This window comes from Scyliorhinus canicula, chromosome 11 (assembly GCF_902713615.1).
Source record: "Scyliorhinus canicula chromosome 11, sScyCan1.1, whole genome shotgun sequence".
Taxonomy (NCBI): domain Eukaryota; kingdom Metazoa; phylum Chordata; class Chondrichthyes; order Carcharhiniformes; family Scyliorhinidae; genus Scyliorhinus; species Scyliorhinus canicula.
In genome coordinates this window covers 2,368,746-2,384,338 of record NC_052156.1, presented here as the reverse complement: position 1 = coordinate 2,384,338, position 15,593 = coordinate 2,368,746, and the positions used below count along the sequence as shown (strand labels likewise).

The 15,593-nt window shown below is 46.0% G+C and overlaps 1 protein-coding gene across 1 annotated transcript in view; it reads left to right on the top strand.

Annotated features, from left to right (window-relative positions):
• usp19 (ubiquitin specific peptidase 19) overlaps positions 1–15,593 on the top strand; it is a 148,533-nt gene that overhangs the window by 47,053 nt on the left and 85,887 nt on the right. The window contains 1 exon segment of the mRNA XM_038812099.1: positions 1,834–2,349. Within this exon segment, the coding sequence (XP_038668027.1) occupies positions 1,834–2,349 (516 nt within the window).

Genomic DNA, 15,593 nt, shown 5'->3' with positions numbered 1-15,593 from the left:
TTCGTAGTATATATAAATGATTTGGAGGAAAATGTAACTGGTCTGATCAGTAAGTTTGCAGACGACACAAAGGCAGGTGGAATTTCGAATAGCGATGAGGACTGTCAGAGGATACAGCAGGATTTAGATCGTTTGGAGACTTGGGCGGAGAGATGGCAGATGGAGTTTAATCCGGACAAATGTGAGGTAATGCATTTTGGACGGTCTAGTGCAGGTAGAGAATATACAGTGAATGGTAGAACCCTCCAGAGTATTGACAGTCAGAGAGATCTAGGTGTACAGGTCCACAGGTCACTGAAAGGGGCAACACAGGTGGAGAAGGTAGTCAAGAAGGCATACGGCATGCTTGCCTTCATTAAGAATTGTCATGTTGCAGCTGTATAGAACCTTAGTTAGGCCACACTTGGAGTACAGTATTCAATTCTGGTTGCCGCACTACCAGAAGGATGTGGAGGCTTCAGAGAGGGTGCAGAAGAGATTTACCAGGATGTTGCCTGGTATGGAGGGCATTAGCTATGAGGAGCGTTGAATAAACTCGGTTTGTTCTCACTGGAACAACGGAGTTTGAGGGGCAACCTGATAGAGGTCTACAAAATTATGAGGGGCATAGACAGAGTGGATAGTCAGAGGCTTTTCTCCAGGGTAGAGGGGCCAATTACTAGGGGGCATAGGTTTAAGCTGCGAGGGGCAAGGTTTAGAGGAGATGTACGAGGCAGTTTTTTTTTACAGAGGGTAGTGGGTGCCTGGAACTTACTGCCGGAGGAGGTGGTGGAAGCAGGGATGATAGTGACATTAAGGGGCATCTTGACAAATACATTAATAGGATGGGAATAGAGGGATACGGACCCAGGAAGTGTAGAAGATTTTAGTTTAGATGGTCGGCATGGGCTTGGAGGGCCGAAGGGCCTGTTCTTGTGCTGTACTTTTCTTTGTTCAACCGCCCCCACAAGCTAAATAGTAGAAGAATTGAAAGATAACTGATAGCAATTGTCATGGTGTTCCAACCCAAGGATATCCTTCTATTACAGTAAGAAGTCTTACAACACCAGGTTAAAGCCCAACAGGTGTTGTAAGACTGCTTACTGTGCTCATCCCAGTCCAACGTCTGCATCTCCACATCATGGTCCTTCTATTAAACCTTTTCTGTCTCCCAAACTATTTCGCCCACCTGTGAGGATGTCTTCTATTCCAGGAGAACCATCCAGAGAGAGCCAGCTGTTGTTTAACTGATACATGCAGATATCTCTATGTAGCAATTATCATGCTGTAATACATGACTGATGTACCAGAGGGGAAATTGGGTGTTTATTTTTAATGATTTATGCTCAGGATGGTACTGTCTGAAAGGGTGGTAGAAAATGATGCAACGGTAAATTTCAAATGAGAGTTGGATGAATCATTGAAAGGTTTGCAGGACAAAGGGGAACGAGCAGGGCAATGAGACTAAAACGTAAGCCAAATACTGCGGGTGCTGGAAATCTGAAATAAAAACAAAAAATGCTGGAAAACCTGTGCCAGTCGGGCAGAATCCGTGGAGAGAGAAACACAGTTAATGTTTCAAGTCCATTGTGACACTTCAGGACAACCTAGTTCCAAAGAAGAGTCATGTTGGTCTTGAAAGGTCAATGTTGTTTCTCTTCCCACAGGTGCTGCCAGACCAGAGTTTTTGAGGCACTCTCTGATTTTATTTCAGGGCAGTGAGACAAATCGACTAGCTCTTTCAAAGCGGCATGATGGATCGAATGGCTTCCTCTTGTGCAGCAAGCTTCTGATTCTTTGCAATGTATTGGGCCAATACGTGTTTTATATTGACTTCCCTGATTGGTTTTGCAGAAGAAAGGACAAGAACAGACTCTGGTGATTCTGCCCAGAGACACCGGAAAGAAGATCTTGTTGAGTGAAGATCTCGCAGAGGAGGTGAAACACGGGGAATCACCCAGCAGCATCGAGAAGAAGAAAACAAAAGCTGAGCGTGGAGTTAAACGCCCGATCGACGTGAAGGTGTCAGGAAAGACTGAATCACCGCCTGAACCTGGCGTAAAGCGCACCATCCAGTGCACAGATCCCAATAACACTCCAGTCATCCCTACGCCGGTTGCAACTCAAACTGTCTTTGTGAAGTCTCCAGAAGGAGCTGACACTTCTCCTCTTGAGCAGGACGCAAGATCTGTAGTATGTCCAAAAAGCTTAGCAAGCGAGCTGAGCACCCGTGATGCTAACGGAGGCCCGTCTGATCCCATAGCTGAGAGTAAAGTAACGAAGAACGGTCGAGGCCCCCAAGGAGACTGGCACGTGGAGGATAAGAGTGGTACCACAAACACGGTTCAGACATCAGCTGAGAAAGCTGAGGTATGTTGTCTGTGATTGTTTTTGTTTTATGCTGCACTTTAACAGCTTTGGAAGTGATCCTTTAGTTAGTATTAGATCCGAGGAAGAGGCATACAAATCGGCCAGAAAAAACAGACCTGAGGATTTGGAGCTGTTTAGAATTCAGCAGGGGGATTTATTAAGAAGGGGGAAAATAGATTCAAAATAAGTTTACGGGGAACATAAAAACTAATTATATGTTTCGATAGTTAAGAGAAAAAGATTGGTGAAGTCGAATGTAGGTCCCTGACAGTCAGAAACAAAGAAATGGCTCAGCAACTAAATACATACTGTGGTTCTGTCTTCACAAATGAGGACACAGATAACGTACCAGAAATGTTTGGGGACGCGGGGTTAGTGAGAGGGAGGAACTGAAGGAAATCGGTATCAATAAGGAAATGGTGTAGTGAAAATTGAAGGGATTTAAGGCCAATGAATCTCCAGGGCCTGATTATCTACATCCCAAAGTTCTTAAGAAAGAGGCTCTAGAAATAGTGGATGCATGGGTGGTCACCTTCCGGAACAGTTCCTGCAAATTGGAGGGTAGCTAATGTAACCCCACTATTTCAAAAGGGCGATAGCGAGAGAGCAACTATAAGCCACTCAGCCTGACATCAGAGAATATGCTAGAATTCATTAGATAAGATTTAATAGTGGAGCAAAGTTGCAAGATTATACAGAGTTAGCATGGATTTACAAAAGGGAAATGATGCTCGACCAATCTACTGGAATCCACTGAAGATGTATCTAGTAGAATTGATGAGGGGGGACCAATGGATGTGGTTTATTTGGACAATGAGAAGGCTTTCGACAAACTCACATGTATGAGATTAGCGCGTAAAATTAAAGCGCTCGGTATTGAGTTAGTGTATTGAGATGGATAGAAAAATGTTTGGCAGCCAGGAATGGAAGAGTAGGAATTAACAGGTCTTTTTCCAAATGGTAGGCAGTGACTAACGGGGTACTGCAGGGATCGGTGCTGGGACCCCAGCTATTCACAATATATATTAATGATTTAGATGAGGGAAGTAAATGTAATATCTCCCAAGTTTACAGGTGGCACAAAGCTTGGTGGGAGGATAAGCTGTGAGGAGAATGCAGAGGTCCTTCAGTGTGATTTGGACAAGTTGAGTGGGTAAATGCATGGCGGATGCAGTCTGATGTGGGTAAATGTGAGGTTATCCAGTTTGGTAGCAAAAGACAGGCAGGCAGACTATTATCTGAATGGCCATAGATTGAGAGTGGAATGTGCAATGAGATCTGGGTGTCCTCATGCACCAGTTGCTGAAAGTAAGTATGCAGGTGTAGCAGGTGGTAAAGAAGGCAAATGGTTATCTTGCCCTTCATAGCACGAGGATTCAGCTACAGGTGCAGGGATGTCTTGCTGCAATCATACACGGCCTTGGTGAGGCCACACCTGGAGTATTGTGTGCAGTTTTGGTCTCCTAATCTGAGGAAGGATGTTCTTGCTCTTGAGGGAGTGCGGCAGAGGTTCACCAGACTGATTGCTACGTTGGCAAGACTGATGTATGAGGTGAGATTGAGTCGGTTTGGATTGTATTTGGTGGTGTTTATAAGAATGGAGGGGGGCATGGAAGAGAGATATCATAGATACTTATAAAATTTGAACAGGACTGGACAGGGTAGATGCAGGAAGGAAGTTCCTGGTGGTGGGTGTCCCCAGAAGCAGGGGTCACAGTCTGAGGATATGGGGTAGACCATTTTGGGCAGCAATTAGGAGACATTTCTTCACCCAGAGTGGTGAGCCTGTGGAATTCGCTACCACAGAAAGTAGTTGAGGCCCAAACATTGTATGTTTTCAAGAAGGAGTTGGATATAGCTCTTGGGGGTTCAAAGAATATGGGGGAGGGGGGGGGGGGGGGGGGGGGGGGAAGCGGCACAGGTTATTGATTTGGATGGTCAGCTATGATTATGAATGGTGGAGCAGGCTTGAAAGGCCTACTCCTATTTCTATGTTTCTTTTACACATGGATACAAATCTGATAATGTGGGAAAGATATCACTGAATTAGTAATCCAAATACTGAGATTAATTATCGGGAGAATGAGTTAAAATTCCACCAAGGCTGTTCGAAAATGTTTATGAACAAATGCTGGGACCAGTAAAAGTGACCAGGAAGCTGCCTGATTGTGGTCAAAGTATCAAAGTTCCCGTACCAACCTCCCCGAACAGGCGCCGGAATGTGGCGACTAGGGGCTTTTCACAGTAACTTCATTAGAAGCCTCCTCGTGACAATCAGCGATTTTCATTTCATTTTTTTTTCAAAGGGTTCGCGATTGCCCTTTAGGGAAGGAAACTACCACCCTTATCTGATCTAACATCGTGATTCCAGTCCCGCATCAAACGTGTTTGACTCTTTACCCTATGAAGTGACCAGACAGGCAGTACGCTATATCAAAACCATCATCATCATCACCACCACCACCTCTGGATAACTAGAGATGGGTAATGCTGATCTTGCCAGCAGCTCCCACACCATGAGAAGTCTTTTTTTTTTTGAAGGGGTTCAATTTGCTTAAATTTTTTATGCTGCGATATAGGTAAAATGGGCATTCAATTCGATGTAAATATAACGACAAAGTATTGCATAAAGGAAGTAAAAGATGGGCCACAGGTACTCGATGTCACAAAATAGCTGTCGGTCAAGAGGAAAGAGACCCCAGGATTTTAATTAACTGGTCAATCAATATGTCGAATTACTTCAGGGCGGCTATGAACAAATAGAAGAACACTGAACCACTTGGCCACAGCAGTAAATTAAAACAACAACTTGCACTTGTATCACACTTTCAACATAAGTAAGTGTTCCAAGGTACTTTGTAGAAATATAATCTGACACGGTCGTCACTAAGCCAAATCATAGAATCTCTACAAGTGCAGGAAGAGGCCATTTGGCCCTCCGAGTGTACACCGACCCTCTGAAAGAACACCTTGCCTGGGCTCACTTCCCCCGGAGCCTCACCTAACATTTGGACACTGAGGGGCAATTTTAACATGGCCGATCCATCTCACCTGCACATCTTTGGACTGCACAACCGCATATCGAATCTGCACCGATCTACTCTGCCCTATATCTGTAACCCCATAACGTAACTTGCACATCCCTGGACATGAAGGGACATTTTTGCATGGCAGTCCACCTTTCATGCATATCTTTGGACTGTGGGAGGAAACCGGAGCACCTGGAGAAAGCCCACGCAGACACGGGGAGAAAGTGCAAACTCCACACAGACACCCAAGGTCAGAATTGAATCCGGCTCCCTGGTGCTGTGAGACAGCAGTGCTAACCAAATGGGTGACAAAATAGCTTGGTTAATGAGGGGAAGGAGGTGGTGGCTTTGAAATTTGGGAGGGAAAGCCAGTGATTGGTGCCTAAATAGCTGAGGAAAAATTGCCAATAATGGGGCAGAAGCAGTTGGGGTTGTACCGGTAGCTTGTGCTGGTGACTATAAGACCATAAGACATACAAGCAGAATTAGGCCACTTGGCCCATTGAGTCTGCTCCGCCATTCAATCATGGCTGATATTTTTCTCTTCTCCATTCTCCTGCCTTCTCCCCATAATCCCTGATCCCCTTATTGATCAAGAACCTATCTATCTCTGTCTTAAAGACACTCAGTGATTTGGCCTCCACAGCCTTCTGCGGCAAAACGTTCCACAGATTCACCACCCTCTGGCTGAAGAAATTCCTCATCTCCGTTTTAAAGAATCATCCCTTTAGTCTGAGATGGTGTCCTCTGCTTCTAGTTTTTCCCACAAGTGGAAACATCCTCTCCACATCCACTCTATCCAGGCCTCGCAGTATCCTGTAAGTTTCAATAAGATTCCCCCTCATCCTTCTGAACTTCAATGAGTACAGACCCAGAGTATTCAACCGTTCTAAATACGACAAACTCTCCATTCCAGGGATCATTCTTGTGAACCTTCTCTGGGTCCTTTCCTGATGGTCGAGTATGGTTTGGGATGAGCTGATGTGTGGAATGATCTGGACGAAGGTATAAGTGGTCTGATGAGCAAGTTTGCAGATGATACTAAGATTGGTGGAGTTGCAGATAGCGAGGCGGACTGTCAGAGAATACAGCAAAATATAGATAGATTGGAGAGTTAGGCAGAGAAATGGCAGATGGAGTTCAATCCAGGCAAATGCGAGGTGATGCATTTTGGAAGATCTAACTCAAGAGCGGACTATATGGTCAATGGAAGAGTCCTGGGGAAAATTGATGTACAGAGAGATCTGGGAGTTCAGGTCCATTGTACCCTGAAGGTGGCAACGCAAGTCGAGTGGTCAAGAAGGCATACAGTATGCTTGCCTTCATCGGACGGGGTATTGAGTACAAGAGTCGGCAGGTCATGATACAGTTGTATCGGACTTTGGTTCGGCCACATTTGGAATACTGCGTGCAGTTCTGGTCGCCACATTACCAGAAGGATGCGGATGCTTTAGAGAGGGTGCAGAGGAGGTTCACCAGGATGTTGCCTGGTATGGAGGGTGCTAGCTATGAAGAAAGGTTGAGTAGATTAGGATTGTTTTCATTGGAAAGACGGAGGTTGAGGGCAGACCTGATTGAGGTCTACAAAATTGAGAGGTATGGACAGGGTGGATAGCAACAAGCTTTTTCCAAGAGTGGGGGTGTCAATTACAAGAGGTCACGATTTCAAGGTGAGAGGGGGAAAGTTTAAGGGAGATGTGCGTGGAAAGTTTTTTACGCAGAGGGTGGTGGGTGCCTGGAACGCTTTGCCAGCGGAGGTGGTAGAGGCGGGCATGCTAGCTTCATTTAAGATGCATCTGGACAGATATATGAACGGGCGGGGAACAGAGGGAAGTAGACCTTGGAAAATAGGCAACAGGTTTAGATAAAGGATCTGGATCGGCGCAGGCTGGGAGGGCCGAAGGGCCTGTTCCTGTCCTGTAATTTTCTTTGTTCTTTGAATGATGAGGCTGATGAGCAGAGCATTGGAATGGAAATAGTCAAGTCTGGATTAGTGTTTCCACAACTGATGATCTGAGTTGGAGGCGGTTATGGTAGAGTTAAAAATAGACTATCTTTGTGAATGAACATATATGGGATGGAAAAAAATTGGATTTAACCCAAGACAGTGGCTGGGACCAGTGGCAAGGATTGCGGTTGAAGCTGTGGATAATGTCTTCAAGCTTTTTGTGTTGACTCATGTACTAGAAAACCAGAGCTCAGCATGAGCACAGCTGGGTCTGGGTGGGATTGGATGCCTGACCTGCAATGTGCTAGATACGGATTTAATGAGACCGCTCAAAGAGAAGAAATTCCTCCTCATCTCGGTCTTAAATGGGTGACCCCCTCACTCTGATATTCTGCCCTCTGATCCTAGACTCTCCCACATGAGGAAACATCCTCATCATTCACCCTGTCAAACTCCCTCAGAATCCTATATGCCTCAGTAAGACCAACTCTCATTCTTCTAAGCTCCAATGAGTACAGACCCACTGTACAGTGAACCTGCTCTGGACTGCCTCCAATGCCAGTATATCCACAAGCTTATCACCTTGCCTGGAAGAGTGATCTCGGAGACACCTTAATTGTGACCATCTTCAAGAAAGGAGACAGTTCCGACAGTGGAAATTACAGAGGGATTTCCCTACACTCTGCCACGGATAGGTCATCACGAGAATCCTCCTCACCCGCCTCCCAGTGGCTGAAGAGCTCCTCCCTGAGTCTGTGTGGCTTCTGCCCATCAAGAGGCTCAGTGGACATGGTCTTCACGTGACAAATCCAGGAAAAGTACAGGGAGCAGCATCAATCTCTGTACATGGCCTTCTTGGATCTCGCAGGGGCCTTCGACTCTGTCAACCATGAAGGTTTGTGGTACATCCTCCTCAAATTCAGCTGCCTGCAGAAATTTGTCACCATTCTCCGGCTGCTCCATAATAACACGCAAGCCGTGATCCTCATCAATAGAACCACCACAGACCCAATGTGGGCAAACTGGGGTCAAACAGGGCTGGGTCATCGCACCAACGCTCTCTCCATCTTCCTCACAGCAACACTTCCCCCTGTCACCATGAAGCTCCTGCTGGAGTGGAACTAACCTACCAGACCCGTGGGAACCTGTTCAACCTGCGACGACTCTAGACCAGAGCCAAGACCACCCCAACTCCTGTCATAGAGCTGCAGTACGTAGACTATGCCTGTGTGTGCACACTGAAGCCGAGCTACAAACTATCATCGATGCATTCACCGAGACACATGAGAGAATGGGTCTCAGACTAAACATCCAGAAAACAAAGGTTCTCTTCTAGCCCGCTCCTGCTACAGGAAACTGCCCCCCCAACCATCAAAATCCCCCAGGTGAGCCACTGGACAATGCGGATCATTTCCAATACCTCGGGAATCTCCTCTTGGCGAGGGCAGACATCGCCAATGAAATCCAGCATCGACTCCAATGCGCCAGTGCAGTCTTTGGACACCACCGCAGAACTCCCCCTCCCCAGAGTGGACGCAAGTCATCCTCGATCCTCAGGGACAGCCCAAGAGCCAAGTTCTTTCCTTGGATAAGGAGACTGAAGCAATTCACAGTCTTCCAGGCGTGGTCTAAATAGTGTCTTGTATAGTTCTAACAAGACTTCCCTATTTTTATAATCCCTTTGAAATAAAAGCCAACATTCCATTTGCCTCTCCAATTACCTGCTGAACTTGCATGCGAGCTCTTTGTGATTTATGCACGAGTTGCCCCCAGGTCCCTCTGTGCTGCAGCTTTCTGCAGTCTCTCCATTTAAGTAATATTCAGTTTCTTTATCCTACCAAAGTGCATCACTTCACATTTTCCTACATTATATTCAATCTGCCAAGTTTTTGCCCACTCACCTGACCTGCCTATTTCCCTCGGTAGGATCTTGCATCCTCACCACTTGCCTATTTTTAAATAATCTTTATTATTGTCACAAATGGGCTTACATTAACGCTGCAATGAAGTTACTGTGAAAATCCCCAAGTCGCCACATTCCGGCGCCTGTTCGGGTACACAGAGGGAGAATTCAATGTCCAATTCACCTAACAGCACGTCTTTCGGGACTTGTGGGAGGAAACCGGAGGAAACCCGCGCAGACACGGGGAGAGCGTGCAGACTCCACACAGACAGTGACCCAAGCCGGGAATCGAGACTGGGACCCTGGAGCTGTGAAGCAAAAGTGCTAGACCCTGTGCTACCGTGCCGCCCAGTACTTGTGTCAGCCGCAAACTTGACAATAGTAAATTCACTTTCCTCATCCAAATCATTAATATATATTGTACATAATTGGAAAATAAGTCTATAAAATTCTGTATCGGAGGTAATCTATAAAAGTTAAAACTTGTTTCATTTTGATGTCAGTAGGATGGTATTCAAAAGAAGAGATTGGTCTTCGAACTGATTTGTTAGCCTGCTGCGTTGACAGAGTATTTGTTACATTTATGGGACAGCAGAGTATTTGTTATCCAGCAGCTGTCTCCATGTGCTGGGGGAAACCATTGGCGGAATAATAGTCAGTCTGCTAATGATGGTGCCGTCTCCAGCGGACAGCACCTGGTCAGTGTGGGATGTTCAGAAGATCGCAGCCATGGTAACAGCACAACAAACTTTTTCCTGCCTTGCCTCTTTCAGTTGTTGTGGCTATATTGTACATCACAGCAGCTCAACTAACGTTCATTCTCCTTTGTTTGTATACTTGCCTGGTGAGGTATTTTATTTCATTTTCTCTTTTTTTTTAAAAAGTGGCTCGAACTGGATACTGGCCGAATGGAAGATTTTCCCAACGATCGTTCTGCCTCAGTGGTTGCTCCTCGGTTTCCCCATTAGATAACAATGCTTTTTATTTAGGTTTTGCCTGTACTGCCTACGGTCAATTAGCTTTTAAGCTAATGGTATATTTTGACTGTGTTAGAATAATGTTCGTTGATGAATTGAGCCAGGGATTTCTTTATAATTCTGTTCCCTGGGCAGTGTTGTCGAGGCCGCACTCTTTGCCAATTCCGAGATGCCCTGGTCGTTGGCCACTTCAGAGGGAATTATCACAACCTCACAGCGTGAGCTAGAGTCTCGTGGAGACGCACAGGATAATGATATTGGTGAACCAGCTGCCGTTCTTCAAAATCCAGTAGCGTTCACTCTCATTTTTCCTTGTGAAAGTCGGATTTTATTGACTTAGTCTCAAGTTATGATGGGATCTGAATTCACGACCTCTTGGTTGCTGGTCCAGTACTGGAACCAGTTGAATGGGGTCAAAATGACTCTCTTTCAGGCTTCTGGTTAGACTGATCAGAGATGAATGAAATTCATCAAGGCTGTATCTTGGTATTAAAATTAGAAGATGCACATTCTCCACAGCCTGGAAAATACTTGCCCAAACAAGATGTTGAAGTGTTTGTTGGCTTGTCACTTAGCTGATCCAAACAGTGAGCTCCCAATAAATAAAGCAGATAGAGATTGGACGGTAAATGCAGATCAGTTCAGATTCCTGAGGTAACGCTGAAGTTGAACATAGCCATCCCTACCAGGATACGCCTGAAATGCTGGGTACAGTCCTGGTCTCTGCAATATAGAGAGGCTGTCCAGATCCGAGAGACATTGCAAAAGGAAACAGTAAAGCTTCTTGTCCGTTCACATCCAATTTTAAAACTCAAACTTCAAAACTGAAAAACTCGACGCCTGACTGTTTCAGCCCCTAGCTCCTCCCATTAACTAAATAATCAACATAAGCTGAACAAACTCTCTAATTTTCTACGCCCCAGGGAACCCTCTTAATATAAACAAAAGTCCACTAGCCTACATTCCTTAAAGGCTGGTAAAGCTGGAGTTGTTTTCCTCAGTGCAAAGAAGACTGAGGGTGGAATATAATCAAGGTATACAATATTATGAAGGACGCAGGATAGCTGGGAAGAAACCTTTCCCCTTAGTAGAAGGGTCAATATCCAGGGGGCATAGATTTTAAGGTAAGGAGCAGGAGATTTGAGGAAGAACTTTTTCACCAGAGGAAATCTGGAACTCAATTGTCTGAAAGTGTGTTAAAGGTGGGTGGTGGAGTGCTGTAAAACCCCTTGACTCAGTGACACTCTCGTCCCCTCTCTGAAAGCTTCTCCTTTCGCTCTTGTCATAGAATCATAGAATTTACAGTGCAGAAGGAGGCCATTCGGCCTATCGAATCTGCAGCGGCCCTTGGAAAGAACAGTCTACCCAAGCCCACACCTTCACCCTATCCCTGTGACCCAGTAACCCCACCCAACCCAACATTTTTGGGTACTAAGAGAAAAACGGCGCACCTGACGGAAATCCACGCAGACACTGGAAAGACTTAGCACAGAGAGTCACCCAAGCCAGGAATAGAACCTGGGACCCTGGAGCTGTGAAGCAACTGTGGTAACCGCTGTGCTACCGTGTCACCCTAATTCAGGAAGCAAGAGATCAAATGAGTCAGCGTTTCTTCATCTGGACTGATTTTGTGAAGCTCCAATTAAATTGCCTTTGACACTAAATGTCGCAATTTTGATCAGGAAATTAATTACAGCAGTAAGGGGGACAACACCTTGGAGAAGGCTCCTCAACTGAAGCCGTATGGGTAGAACTTCAAAATCCAAAATGAGTAATCACGTTGCTGCGCGTGTTCTCTCGGCCCCCTAACAGTCCGAGAGAAAAAGAACAGCAGATATTTAGGCAGATTTCTGAAGTGTAAAAGTAATAAGGTAGTGATAGTGGTGAATTTCAACTTCCCCAATATTAACTGGGGTAGCCATAGTATTAGAGGGAGTGGCATTCTTAAAATGCATCCAGAATTTTTTAAGCCAGTACGTAGAAAGTCCTACAAGAGAGTGGGGGGGGGGGTCCCTGGACTTAATTTTCGTTATCAAAGCTGGGCAAGTGGTTGAAGTATCAGTGGGGGAGCATTTTGCAGATAGTGATCATAACTCAGTGAGGTTCAAGATTGAATAAGATCAGATATGATTTGGTCAGTGCGCACTGGGAGCCGACACTTTTAGGTAAATCTGTGCCAGAACAGTGGGACCCATTCAAGAAGCAAATAGGGAAAGTACAGGGCCAACATGTTCCAATCAAGAAAAAGGGTGGGACCAACAAATACAGTCAACCCTGGATATCCAGGCAGATACAGCACTGGATCAGGAGCAAAAGGGAGGCTTATGGCAGATATCAAGGACTCAAAACAGCAGAAGCCCTAGGGGAGTATAGAATGTGCAAGAGGGAATTTGAGAAGGAAATTAAGAGAGCCCAAAGGGGACATGAAAGGATACTGGCAGATAAACTAAAGGGAAATCGCAAGTTTTTTTGCAAGTACATTCAGGGTAAAAGGATAACTAGGGAAAGAGTCGGGCCCATTAAGGGCCACAGTGGTAATTTTTGTGTGGAGCCAGAGGGCACAGGGTTCCAAATGAGAGGGACAGTGCGGATATAGAAATCGGGCAGAAGGACTGTAATAAAATGAAAGAGATTAACACAGACAGAGAGGAAGTTCTGAGTTGTCTGGCAGGCTTAAAGGTAAATAAATATCCAGGGCCAGATGAAATGTATCCCAGGCTGCTGAGCGAGGCAAGGGAGGAAATTGGGGTGCTGGCAATAATTGACAATTCCTCTCTGGCCACAGGAGAGGTGCCGGGGGACTGGAGGACAGCCAATGTAGTTCCATTATTCAAGAAGGGAGGAAGGGATAAACCAAGAAACTACAGGCTGGTCAGCCTAACCTCAGTGGTGGGGAAACTATTAGAGGCAATTCTGAGAGACAGAATTAATCTGCATTTGGAGGGACAGAGATTAATTAAGAATAGTCAGCATGGTTTTGTAATGGGGGGGGGGGGGTCATGTCTGACCAACATGATTGAATTTTTCGAAGAGGTGACCAGGTGTAGAGAGCGGATTTCATTAAAATAAGCAGGATCTGGTCAAGGTAGACTAGAAAGAGTTACTTGTTGGGATATTTACAGAAGAGCAGTGGGGGGGGGGGGGGGGTTCAAAAAGGAAATAGGGAGGGTACAGACGCAACATGTTCCCTCGAGGATGATAGGAAGGAGTAACAAACCCAGAGAACCATTGATGACCAGAGACATTCAGGATACGATGAGAGGGAAAAGAGGCTTTTTAGCAAGTACAGCAGGAGCAAATGAACTGAGGCATTAGTGGAGTACAGAAAGAGCAGGATGGAGCATAAGAAAATAATTAGGAAAGCAAAGAGAGGATATTGAGAAAGCTCTGGCTGGTAAAAGCATGGAAATTCCCAAGATATTCTGTAAATTTCTCAATAGGAAGAGGATAACCAGGGAAAGAGTTGGGCCCATTAGGGACCAAGGGGGGAATCTGTGGGTGGAGCCAGAGGACATTGGTAGGGTATGAACGAATATTTCACATCTGTCTTCACCCAAGAGAATGAGGAGGTGTATATGGAACTCGGGGTGGGAGTGTGTGAGGTTCTTGAGCAAGTTGTCATCAGGAGTGACAAGGTATTGGAGATGTTGGCAGGTTTAAAAGTGGACAAATCTCCAGGTCCGGATGAATTTTGTCCCAGGATGCTGTGGGAGGCGAGTGAGGAGATTGCAGGAGCTCTGATACAAATTCTTTATTCCTCTCTGGCTTCGGGGGAGGTGCCAGAGGGCTGGGGAACAGCTAATGTGGTCCCACTATTTCAGAAAAGTTGTAGCAATAAGCCAGGGAACGAGAGATTTGTGGGTCTCGCGTCAGTGGCAGGGAAACTATTGGAGAAGATTCTGAAGGAGAGAATCTATCTCCACTTGGAGAGGCAAGGTCTGATAAGGGCAGCACGGTAACATTGTGGATAGCACAATCGCTTCGCAGCTCCAAGGTCCCAGGTTCAATTCCGGCTTGGGTCACTGTCTGTGCGGAGTCTGCACATCCTCCCCGTGTGTGCGTGGGTTTCCTCCGGTTTCCTCCCACAGTCCAAAGATGTGCAGGTTAGGTGGATTGGCCGTGCTAAATTGCCCTTAGTGACCAAAATTGCCCTTCGTGTTGGGTGGGGTTACTGGGTTATGGGGATGGGGTGGAGGTGTTAACCTTGTGTAGGGTGCTCTTTCCAGGAGCCGGTGCAGACTCGATGGGCCGAATGGCCTCCTGCACTGTAAATTCTATGAAAACTATGAATAGTCAGCATGGCTTTGTCAGAGGGAGGTCATGCCTAACAAATTTGATTGAATTTTTGAGCATCTAACTAGGTGTGTAGATGAGATTAGTGCAGTTGATATCGCTTACATGGATTTCAGCAAAGCTTTTGACAAAGTCCCATATTGGAGACTTATAAAGAAGGCAAATGCATATTGGGATACAGGGAAACTCGAGGTGGATTCAAAATTGGTTCAGCTGCAGGAGACAAAGGGTGATGACATCACGGCTGCTTCAGTGATGGAAGCCAGTGTCCAGTGACGTACCACAGGGATCTGTGCTGGGCCCTCTATTGTTTGTCATTTATATAAATGACATAGATGACTATGTGGGGGTAGAATCAGTAAGTTTGTGGATGACATAAAGATTGGCCGGGTGATTTACAGTGAGGCTGAGTGTCCTGGGTTACAGGGAGATATATCCAGATGGTCAAATAGGCAGAAAAGTGGCAGACGGAATTTAACCCTGAAAAGTGTGAGGTGATCCACTTTGGAAGGAGTAATGTGACAAGGAAATATTCAATGAGTGATCTGACACTGGGAAGTTCCGAGGAACAAGGTGACCTTGGCGTGTTTGTCCATAGATCTCTGAAGGCAGAAGGACAGGTTAATAGGGGGGTGAAAAAGGCATATGGGACACTCGCTTTTATCAATCGGGGCATAGATTACAGAAGCAGGGAGGTCATGTTGGAGTTGTGTAGAATATTGGTGAGGCCACAGCTGGAGCACTGGGTGCAATTCTGGTCTCCTCACTATAGGAAGGATGTGATAGGACTGGAGGGGGTGCAGAGGAGATTCACCAGGATGTTGCTGGGATGGAACGTTTCAGTTATAAAGCGAGGTTAGATTGTTTTTGCTGGAGCAGAGAAGACTGAAGGGGCGACCTGATCGAGGTGTACAAGATTGAGAGGCAGGCACAGGGTGGGTAGGGAGCAGCTGTTCATCTCGGTTGAAGAGTTGGTTACAAGAGGACGCAAGAGGGGCAGGAGGTTTAGGGAAATTTGAGGAAAACGTTTTTACCCAGAGAGTGGTGATGGCCTGGAATGCACTGCCTGGGAGGGTGGTAGAGGCCTCGCATGA